General features: G+C 37.9%; 1 protein-coding gene across 1 annotated transcript in view; it reads right to left on the bottom strand.

The window, feature by feature from the left end:
• The window catches only part of siah3.S (siah E3 ubiquitin protein ligase family member 3 S homeolog), a 57061-nt gene extending 45106 nt beyond the window's left edge, over nucleotides 1-11955 (bottom strand). Inside the window, exon 1 of the mRNA XM_018249951.2 lies at nucleotides 11555-11955. Within this exon, the coding sequence (XP_018105440.1) occupies nucleotides 11555-11689 (135 nt within the window). The 5' untranslated portion in view covers nucleotides 11690-11955. The remainder of the gene's footprint in view (nucleotides 1-11554) is intronic.
• Between the last annotated feature and the right edge of the window lie 597 nt (nucleotides 11956-12552).

Raw genomic sequence — 12552 nt, forward strand, 5'->3', positions numbered from 1 at the left:
GGAGACCTATAATTAATTGCATTAATTGCATGCCCTATATCATGATATAATTGGTATCACTGGTGGGATGAAACATGTGACTGGACTGTGAATTTAAATGGTTACACCTTTTTAGGAGGGACAGAGGTTTTAAAAAGGGAGGAGGAGTATGTTTGTATGTAAAGCCTGAATGAAAGTCATAACAATAGCTGGCACTGGTGAGCAAGTGGAATCCCTCTGGGTAAAGATTTTGACTGGGAAAAAGGTTACAAAGAGAATTATCATTGGTGTTTGCTATAAACCACCTCGTATAAGTGTCGAGTATGAAGCCCAGCTACTCTTGCAGATACAAGCGGCTTCACAGCTGGGTCAAGTTGTTGCTATGGGTGACTTCAATTATCCAGACATTGACTGGGCTAATGGGGTTGCCAAGACAGAAAAAGCTAGTAGGTTTGTAAATATGCTGAATGACAACTTTTTATTCCAGCTCGTTCAAGAACCTACTAGGAATAACTCTCTTTTGGACCTTGTAATAACTAATAATACTGAACTCATCTCTAACATTTGTGTGGGTGAGCATTTAGGGAATAGTGATCATAACATGAGATTCTGTTACAGAAGCAAGAGTAACTAAAACACTTAAAATTTTCCATTTACCACCATTCTCTGTAGTAATCTTTTAGACAGTTCTCTATCCAGGTACAAATACTATGTTCCAGGCCAAAATTAACCAGTAACCTTCTGTGTGGCACTGTGTCAAAGTCTAAGTAATCACACCCACCACCATCCAAGAAACCAGGTCCCTACTCACCTTCTCATAAAAACTAATTAAGTTAGTCTGGCAAGATCAATTATGCATAAAACCATGCTGGCACAGGCTCATAGTATTATGATTTGCTATAAAGTCCAGTATCTTATCCTTTAAAAAGCTTTCCTACCACTGACTAACTGGCCTATAGTTTTGAGGCTGAGAACAGGATACCTTTTTGAATAGAGGCACCACATCAGCAATTTGCCAGTCTCTCGGCACCATGCCAGACCTCAATGAATCCTTAGAGTAAAAGATTTTCTCCAATAATATATTTATTTTAAAGTGTTCCACTGTTCATAAGAATAAATATATTTTCACCCCATCCAAAAACCACCAGTTATTGATAAGGTGCAATTTTATTCATTCTTTTTGGAGCATTTACTCGGGGTTTGATTGGCTGCAGCTTTTGAGAGGATGGACCAGAACCAGATAGCAGCCAGAGTACAGGCATGGGACCTGTTATCCAGAATGCTTGGGATGATGAATGCTTCCGATGATTTACAACTAAATAAAATAAGTTATCCCGTCCAACATGCGTGGGCATCACCACCACTGGGCACTTCAGGGCCTACTAAGCTTAGCTTGTACTATTGAGTTCTTTTTCCTGGTCACTTGAAAAATCATTCTTATCAAATGTGCTTCTTGCCAGATTCTGCTCTGGCTCTTAGATCGGCAGTACTGGTGGCCCTGTCTCTCTTGTATTTATGTCTGTCTGTATATGGAGCCTTTCTAATATGTAACTGAAAAAAACTGGTAGAAAAATAAAAACAGTGTTTTAAGAACAAGGGGGGAGTACAACGTTTGCTACTTTTTAGGAGCAACTATGTGAATGGAATTGTAGGCCTTAGTGTCTATAACCTTCTGGAAACAGCTGAAGGCTTAAAGTGTAGCTGGGATATCAGATCAACAACATCCCTAAAAGACTGAAAATGAGAACAAAAAGGTCTCTTAGCACGGCACAAACTATATATTTGAAGGAAAGCTACGGAGGCATTTTCTTGGCAATAGATTAGCTGCAATAGTGCAAGCTAGAATGCTATATTTATTCTATAGAATGTTTTACCATACCTGAGTAAAAAGCTCTAGAAACTCTCTGTTTGTTTAGGATAGGAGCTGCAGTATTAACGTGGTGTGACATCACTTCCTGTCTGAGTCTCTCCCTGCTCTGGGCTCAGATTACAGCAGAGAAGGGAGGGGTGGGGAAGAGGAGCAAACTGAGCATGCTCTTGCCCAGGGCAATGAGGTTTAAGCTGAAGGCAGGAAGTCTGATACAGAAGCCAATGTGTACACAATAGAAGAAAAGAAATGCTGTGTTTCTTTTGACAGGGGACTCAGAGCAGCACTACATTGGGGGTTTACTGGTATATTTAGATGGACCTTTCTGATAAGGCTTACTTAGTTTTAACCTTTCCTTCTCCTTTAAGGTGTGTGGAGCGTTCCATAGCTAGACATTACATTAGGGGGGTTATTTATCAAAATCTTAAAAGTTCTTACTATTTCTTAAAAAATTCCGCAATTACTTTCCCCCCATATTTATCAATAAATCTTTCTGAAAATTTCGTGTGGGAAAAAGTCTGAATCGGATTCTTCGCTGAAAACTGCGACTTTTTCACATTTGACGGCCGAAACCATGAAATCTTCAGATTATTGAATGAAACCCATCGCAGATCAGGATATCAACAGGACATCTGCCATTGATTTCTACATGAACTCAGCAGGTCTGAGTTGGAGTACTTTTTATTCTGACTTTTTAACACCATCTGAGTTTAATAAATCAAGGTTTCTTCCTCAAAAAAATTGGGGTTTTCCCTTTAAAAGTCCAACCAGAAAAAATCAGACTTTAATAAATAACCACCTTGATGCTATGGAGGGACAGTATCAGAGAATATTTTTATGGTCGTTTTTATTACTAAATTACACTGTGGACATTGCAAGTAATTCATTTTACCATTTAAAATGTTATTCTTGAACCAAAAAATGTATTATTTTAGTTGTAATATTGGTGTATAGGCAGCCAGCTCAGGTAATTGTGTCTGGTCATGTTCTTTCAGAAAGATCCAGCACTTCACAAGGAAATGCTTTCATAAGAAGTCACAACTCAGGTTAGCCATACTTTGATTTTTACTAATGAGTGCTGTTCTCATATCTACCACTAGATAAAATTTTTAGCAATGCAGGTGTCAGGTGGCTGTTATCTGGTTACTTTCCCATCATTCTGTTTCTAGGCTCCAGGGGGAGGGAGACAGGGGGTGATACTAAGTGGTAACATGTAAAGGATAACACAATACAAAATTCTTTAAAATTTAAATCTGACAACTATAAGTAAATATGTAACGCATATGCTCCATTTTTTTTACCAAAGCCAACTGCAAAACACCATGTATTATAAAAGCTTCATTTTAAAAAATAAATAGAAGTTCATTATATATATTTATAATGAGCATCCTGTATGTCAGATGAAATGTCCCACTTAACTGATTTTTAGAAAATAAATATGTTATCTGAACTTGGTAAAATGTATAAATCCTTCCTATGCCTTTATGTTAAAGGCCAACTAAAGGTTTTCTTAATGTGCCAATGGCACCAATTTGATATGAGAGTGGATTATAGAGCCCTTTATAAGAAGGCTGACAAGTCAGGTCAGATTTTAGAAGACACGTCAACATCAGTCACAGAGTTAACATGAATACATTGTTAGTGTAAATGCTTGTGTCAGAAATAATAAATATAATGGTGTCCTTTACTTTCATATGGCCTTTTGCGTTATAACTAATAAATATGTAAGAAGGTGAAACCTGAAATATGAAAGCATTGTATTTGCATTGTCCATGTTGTTCACAGGACCTGAACACTGACAGTTTTAGGTGAAAAACTTTTTTTTCAACAGCTAACACGTCTGGAAAAATTCTAGGGTGGATTTGTGAAAATATTTTCCACTGGTGAAAATGTGACTTTTGTTGCAAAAATGTATGAGGCAAAATGTTTGTTCAACCTTAGGGGCAAATTCACTAAGTGCCGAAAATACGCTAGCGACGCCTTCGCCGCACTTCACCAGACGAAGTTTCGCCAGGGCGCCGCTAATTCATCCAAAATTGCGCTCAGGGAGGCGAAAGGTAGCGAAGTTGCGCTAGCGTTAATCCATCAAGCAAAGCGAAGTTACACTAGCGATGTCTAATTTGCATACGGCGCCAAGTTAAAGTACAATGGACATATACGTAGCAGCAAATACATTACACTACACAAGCTGGGAAAGCTTCATAAAATAAAATAGAGTTGTTATTTTGCCTTATACATGAGCCCACTGTATGGTTTAGGTGCCATATGTTAGGAAATGTAGGGGGGAGGGAGGGTACCCCCAAAAAAATGTACGATCATTTTCAGCCTTTCACCCTTAAAAAAGTAAAAGTCGCCAGTAAAAGTAGCGTCGGAGGTGGCGAAGGCAAGTCTAGCACAAGCGGTAACGTTCAGTAAAATCCGCAAGTTAGTGAATTAGCGTAGTTACGACCCTTCGCAATAGCGCAACTTCGCCTGGAGTAAGGGTGCGAAGTAGCGCTAGAGTAGGTCCACTTCACTCGCGAATTTGCGCTAGTGTTAGCCGCTTCGCGCTTTAGTGAATTTGACCCTTAGTTGCTATTATTAAAATTCTTTAAATTCTTTAGTGAATGTTTAGTAAATCTGTTTCACTGATTTTTATTCTTACATTATATATATTATAAATATTGATTTTTGAGTTCTACAACCCAACTTTTTATTTTTTTCAGCTGCAACCAACACAGTCATGCTGTGAGTCACTGACAAATTTCCCCTGCTCTGATTCCTGCAGGAGCCGGCAATTTGTAATGAACTGCTGACACACAGCATGGCTCAGTTGTTTGCAGTAGGAAAATAATATAAAGCCGAGGAAGCACCATAATAAACCTTTTATCTCACCAAATTATAAGAAAAAAATACCACCAATTGCTAAAAAGTAATTATTATAGTAGATTTTTTTTTTTTATTTCATAGCAACAGCTTTCCATTAATAATCATTTTTTCATTTATGATTTACATTGCCATCTGCTTCATCAAAATGTTCGGGTATGTTCTGTAACATGGCAGATGTTCATCCAACTCAGTCTATTAGATTCAATGGAAAATGCTAATATATGTTACATTTGATCAAGTTCATCAGCTTATTTGGTCCTATGTCTATATGAGAGCATAAGTTAACCCAAAGCTATTTTTTCCAATGTAACTATACTGATAGTTCTACCCATATACAATAGGAGATTAAATACCAAAAATCTGATTTGTGTTGTTTTAGAGGTTTTTTTCAATCACATAAATGTCTATTTATTAAAATATCTGAATATGAAAGGCACGAATTGATAAAACCACAGAATCCTTGTTTTCGTGTGTGCTTACAAACAAAAACCCCATATAACCTCTAAAAACTTGAATCAAAGAAAGATTTACAACTGAAAAAAGGACAGCTCCCATTGAATTCTACATGACCTCACCAGCTTTCAGATGGCAAATTTCTGTAATAGAGATTTCTGTGGTTTTTAAATTTAATAAGCAATTCATTTTTCAGGTTTAGAGTAACTGTTATAATGCGTGCTTTTAAGCACAAAAGAATTTGATTCAGGGAAACAAAAAAAATAATGTTTTGTAACCCAACAAGACCCAATTCTGTGTATCTGCCCACTTACTTTTACACAGGCAAACAAAACCAACACAGCAGCTGTAAATACCAATATCATTGTGAGAATGTATTTACTGCTTTAAAAGTCACTTTAAAATTAGGGGGCAAATTTACTAAAGGGGCGAAGTGGCCGGCGCTAGTGAAAATTCACCAGAAATACCATCCGCAGGGACATCACCAATTTTCTAACAAGAGTATAGGACAATTTGCTATCGAAAGAGTACATTGCTAGAGAAGTTTTGCGCCCTTTTGCCAGGCGAATTTTTGCTCAGATGAACAATTGTTTGCTAAAGTGCGATGTTTTCATTACATTAACCCTTTTGCCAGAGTTTCCTTGGCCAGGTTATACCTGGGGAACTAACAAGATGAAACTAGATCCTCCTCAATCTTACTTATAAATATTTTAAAATGGGATTGTGTTTAAAAGTTGTAACTGTTACATATTTTGTTTTAATATTTTTTTTAACCATGTATGGGTCATGCCACATTTGGTGGGCTCATGTCTAGGACAATACAGGATCTCTTTTGTCTTTATTGAGCTTCCTTGGACATTTTTAATAATAAGTGGCCACTTCAAGCATTTGCAGCAACATCACTAATAAAGACACATATGTACCTGCCCTATTCAAATTGACCTATACGTAAGTGTACTAATGAAGTTTCTCTGGGCAGATGAACGTTAGCGAAAGTTCGCTATTAAATGCTCGCGATGACGCATTTATGCTAGTAAAACTTTACTAGCGTTTGGATGCCTAGACACAACTTTGCATTTTTACAAATAAGCGTATGCACTGTGAATTAACGGCTGACGAAGTGGCGCGAAGTGTAGCAAAGTCTTCGCAGGCAAAAATTCGCCCTTTAGTGAATTTACCCACAGGACTGAACTACATGTGCAAAAAAAACTGATGAGATTCTACAAGGCAGCACAGTAAAAAGCCAACCAAGAAATAAAATGAAGTCTGAGGTTTGCTAGAATATAATAAAAAGAAGTTTCAGGCAGGTAACATGCTGCTTCTGAGGGAAAAGAGAGGGCATGATTATTTCAGACTGCCTTTTGCTGTTTCATGTTAATGTTAGGCTTCAGTGAGAAGCAATTTGTGCTGATGTTAACATCAAGGATGGTCAAGCCCTACAGATGTTACACCCTTTGGCTGTCAGAGAGATACTGGGAGCTGACATTTAACAACATCTGGAGTACTGCAAGTTGACCGACCATGACTTATGTGATAGATATTGCTGCATGCCATACAATTGTGTTTTTTTCTGGGATTACATTGCATGTCCCCCCATTATGATGACTTGAGCTTCCCCATGGGGGGAATTGGGGGTAATGTAACAAAAGGCAGCCTTTAAAACTGATGACCTGCAAAAACATCCGAATCATTGGTTGAAATGAATTACATTAATTTGAAAAAAGTTTACCTAATATTATATAACCTCAAACCCCAAACAAACATTTCAGGGATCTAGGCTCTAAGATCAAGGAAAGGTCTTCCAATGTCATATTTTCTGAAATTTTGCCCGTGCCACGTGCAAGTTTAGGAAAACAGTGGGAGTTTAGGGAGCTAAATGTGTTGGTCAAGTCTTGGGGGCAGATTTATCAAGGGTCGAATTACGAGGGTTAAAAAACCCTCGAATTCGACCCTCAAAGTAAAATCCTTAGAAATTGAATTAGAAGGATTTTAGTGCAAATACTTCGATGGAACGATCGAATAAAAATCATTAGAGCGATCATCATCATCATCGAGCAATAAAAAAATTAAGCAGGAAGCTCCTTACTCTCTTTTCAGCATTCATTGAGGTCTGGAATAGTGCAGAGAGGCTGGCGAATGGCTAATGTGGTGCCTCTATTCAAAAAAGGATCCCGTTCTCAGCCAAACAATACTATGAGTTTGTGCCAGCATGGTTTTATGCGTAATAGATCTTGCCAGACTAACTTAATTTCTTTTTATGAGAAGGTAAGTAGGGACCTCGATTCTGGGATGGCAGTGGATGTGATTTACTTAGACTTTGCTAAAGCATTTGATACAGTGCCACACAACAGTACTGGTTAAATTTAAGAATGTTGGCCTGGAACATAGTATTTGTACCTGGATAGAGAACTGGCTAAAAGATAGACTACAAAGAGTGGTGGTAAATGGAACATTTTCTAATTGGACCAGTGTTGTTAGTGGAGTACCGCAGGGCTCTGTACTAGGTCCCTTGCTTTTCAACTTGTTTATTAATGACCTGGAGGTGGGCACTGAAAGTACTGTTTCTATTTTTGCAGATGATACTAAATTGTGCAGAACTATAGGTTCCATGCAGGATGCTGCCACTTTGCAGAGTGATTTGTCTAAGTTGGGAAACTGGGCAGCAAATTGGAAAATGAGGTTCAATGTTGATAAATGCAAGGTTATGCACTTTGGCAGAAATAATATAAATACAAGTTATACACTAAATGGCAGTGTGTTGGGAGTTTCCTTAAATGAGAAGGATCTAGGGGTTTTTGTTGATAACAAGTTGTCTAGAGCTGGAGAGAGTGCAGAGACGTGCAACTAAATTGGTTAGAGGGATTGAAGACTTAAATTATGAGGGTAGACTGTCAAGGTTGGGGTTGTTTTCACTGGAAAAAAGGCACTTGCGAGGGGACATGATTACACTTTACAAGTACATTAGAGGACATTATAGACAAATAGCAGGGGACCTTTTTACCCATAAAGAGGATCACCGTACCAGAGGCCACCCCTTTAGACTAGAAGAAAAGAACTTTCATTTGAAGCAACGTAGGGGGTTCTTCACAGTCAGGACAGTGAGGTTGTGGAATGCACTGCTGGGTGATGTTGTGATGGCTGATTCAGTTAATGCCTTTAAGAATGGCTTGGATGATTTTTTGGACAGACATAATATCAAAGGCTATTGTGATACTAAACTCTATAGTTAGTGTAGGTATGGGTATATAGAATTTGTGTGAAAGTAGGGAGGGGTGTGTGTATGGATGCTGGGTTTTCATTTGGAGGGGTTGAACTTGATGGACTTTGTCTTTTTTCAACCGAATTTAACTATGTAACTAACTATGTAACTATAACCCTCCTAGTTTAGGGCAGAGTACTGGCGGCAAAACTGGTTATATTCTAATATAGCGCTGGCTTCATAGAGTCATACAGTATAATAAAGAGAGTACAAAGAGCTGCAAATCTTTACATACAGACACACAGAGGTTTTTTTTTTTTCAGGAAAGCTGAAGAGCCTTTGTAACTACAGCACTTAATAACCTACTAACTACAACATCAAGGACCTATAGTCATTCAGACCTTTGCAGTCATTTAACCAGTGAGATGCTCATAACCCTTCTATCTCCCTTTAATATACAGTAGTACTAGAATTAGCGTTTCCCAGCATATCCCGAGGTCAGAATTCCACACTGTGAAGGATTATGCTCTCATGCCACAGGGTTGGCTGGCACACAATAAATAATGACTTGCCTCTAAACGGGGGAAGCTGTTGTTTGCCAGCTACTTTCCAAGTCCCACAGCTGACTATCTCTGGCATGTGCTCAGTATACAATCTGCTCCTGGAACTGCTCACACTCTCGTGCAACAATTACACAGTGCCACATGGCAGCAGCACACAAAAGGAAACACTAACGCAGTTCAACAAGATGCTTCTTCAAGTATGATTATTATTATATTTTATATATATATATATATATTTTTTTTTTTTCGTTTTTTTTTTGTTTTTGTTTTTTTTTTGTATACGTTTTTGAGTTACCCCAGCAATCCTGCAGTATAATTTAGCCAAATGAATGATCTGGCAGACTGTGCTGGGAGTTATAGTTCATCATGTATAACACTATAGAGTCAGCAGGATTCCTTGACAACCAGATGATGATCATCACTGTCATCATCATTTATTTATTAAACCCCAGCAAGTTCTGCAGAACATTACAATAATTTATAAGAAATAAAGGTTACAAAATAAATATAGGATCAGAGGGTTATGCTCACGGGAGCACTTGTAATTGTTCATGTACATTTACAAGTGCTCTAATGTGAGAGTAAAATATGTATATGTATAATATACTGTATATTTTATTTATTCTACATAATCAATTATTAAGATATATCATAATGTTTTTATACATAGATTAAGTGGGAACTGTCATAGTGCTTGAACTGTCATAATGTCGGGGGATGGGAACAATGTGAAGCATTTTCCCTTCAAACCTATGCATGACACTTCTGTAACCTTACAACCCACCCCAGCACCCAATTCCCTGAAACACAGAAAGATACAGACATTTAAGTCAGTTTTCAGGATACAGGGGACATTAAACCTGGAACAGCTTCCTGGCCCCTCTTACAGCAGCTTGATTGGTCACTCTGATAAGCGATAGGTCTACAGTATATCAGCTGAAACAGTGCTGTTGTTTGAATGTATATGGATAAAGCCACAGCTGAGACAAGCAAAATGGCAGCTTCCACTGATAAACATAAAAACAAATATGCACAGAGGAAATGTACTTTGGCCTAATATTATTATTATTATTATTATTATTATTAACATGTATTTACATAGCGCCAACATATTGTGTAGCACTGTACATATTGCGTAGCACTAATACTTTACTTTTTAATAAAAAGAAAATAATAGAAGATAACGCCCACAAACAGACATATTCCCTTTTATTTTGAAACTCAGATCAATAATAATGGGAGGAAATTGAAAAACAACACAGCAATGCCTTGAATATGGAGTCATTTTGCTACATTCTCACATCCTTGGAATCAAATCAGGAACCTAAATATACCTGACATGGGAATTGCAAAGGATTCTACTGTGCTTTCATTCCATACATGTTTGTGTACATTCCCCTGCTACGTCCCACGCACCATACTTCCTAACAAGCCATGAATACCAGGCAGTGATCAATAATGTTTCAGAATCTCCCCACAAGTGCCATACACTTCTGTGTAGCACTACTGAACCACACATTTAATAAATATATATTTTTATGCACAAAATTTTAAATAAAATGCTTGTAATTCAATGATTCAATAAAACATTATTTTCGCCTTATATCACTGATTATGCTTTATAGTATTAAAATGACTACATAATGCTTATCATGACTTTTTATGCCTTTTAACTTAAGCTGAAGTATGCCAAAAATTTATGACAACATGCATTTGTAACTGTGAAAGTTCACACTGATACACTCAAGAGTAGCAATACTGTGGAGAATGAAAATATACACAGTAGTGAATGTGTTTGATGGGACAGAGTTGTACCCACTCTGAGCATGTGCATACATATTATTTGAGTACGCCATATATATCCAATATATCTGTAATATATCTGCATATATCTGCAACTAGAACAAGCTTAATACACAGTCTTTCACACAATCAAAATATAATCTGAACGTGGTGCTGAGCATTCCCTGGACAGCATAAGAACAGAATACAAGGTCATCACAGTACAGGTAACAGGTGAGCAGAGGGTTTAACTCTCATTTTATTAGTAGGGACCCCTTCAGGTCAATGGAGTGGGGATTATTGCTGGGTCAACTGCACCCATGCACAATTCCTTTTAACTGAAGGGCCCTTTAATTTCTTCTGTACTTCTCATACAGAACACCAGGTAATAAAAATCAACATCAATTTAGATACTCTTAATAGCAACTGCAAACCCCAAATGAAAGATTTCTTAAGTTATTCTTCTTCTTCTAGGCATACTTATTTAAATAATCTTATTACACACACTGACAGCATATGGATCATAGAAGTCAATACTCCGACTTGTACAAATGAAGTGGAGAACTGAGCAGTATATAATTGTTATCATCAAAACAAATGTGCTCTTGAGCATCTGGGAAATGTTGTGTCATTGCTTTTGCCACATTATAAAGTATTTTCCCTGAAATTAATCATCACAGCCAAATGAAAGTATGATCTAGATTACTGGCACTGCCATAGCATGCAGGTAGAAGTGGCACAGCATGAATTAGATGCACAGTACAACCTATTATGTGAGATTTAAAAGCAGGCTGCTGTTAGCTAGTAAACATCCCCTGTAGTCAATAATCAATGCATACTCACCTGTAAGTTTTGTGTTGGGTGAACCACACAGACCAGTTGCCCTGCTGAAGAAAATACTCTCTTAGCCTGGTAGTGCTGGAACCTAAGGTGTAGAAGATCTAACACAGCCCCAAAGCACTGAGTGAAGAAAAGCATCACAACTTTCTGGTTATTTCCCTTGACTCTGCTCAGTTCTGGGAAAGACAGGCTGCCAGTCCTTAAGAGCACGGAGAGAGCAGAGCAGTGTGTGAGCACTACACTCCTGCACAGCTTAGCTTCTCTTCATATTTATCATCAAAATAAGATGGTTAGAATCTTGCAGCAGTGGGCTGGCCAATCAAAAGAGCAGTAATGTTATCCTTGAGGGCCAGAGACAGCCAATAACAAATGCCCTCCCCCTACTGAAGCTCCCTGATGAATTGAGGCAGTGCTATGGAATGTACTCATGCACATTACCATACATCAGAATTCAGCAGCACATTGCATTTATCTTGCCATTACAGCCTGTCCCATCCAGCATTGCAGAGAATCCGAGTCAAGAATTGATTATGTCTTCATTTATTAATTGACTTACTTTACTCTAAAAGCTGTCTGTGGTGTTGGGGGGCAATTTCAGTCATTAAAAAAAAATCAGTAAAAGTTAGATCCGTCGGCTTTTTCACTCCCCGCTTCTATAAAGCAGGTCTGTCAGGAATCAGATATTTCTCGATGACTTTTAAAATTGGTGATGGGAATTTGCTAGAAGCTGCTAAATGAGATTTGTGTTGGCATTACATTTTATGTGCTCTTTATGATGCCTTGCCAATCTGATTACAAAGGCTTCTCACAGCAAATGCAACCCATGCAGAGAAAATGCATCATGGCACTATAATTAGAGGCAGGGTGCAGAGCAAGGTATAATGTGCAGTTCAGCAGCTAAAAATAATCACAGGTACAGGATGATGAATGGCAGAGAGCGGAGCCATGTATTCGGCGAGCAATTGTTTGGAAATCAAACACAATGTCTGTCTATTTGTACA

This window comes from Xenopus laevis, chromosome 2S (genome assembly GCF_017654675.1).
Source record: "Xenopus laevis strain J_2021 chromosome 2S, Xenopus_laevis_v10.1, whole genome shotgun sequence".
Lineage (NCBI taxonomy): Eukaryota > Metazoa > Chordata > Amphibia > Anura > Pipidae > Xenopus > Xenopus laevis.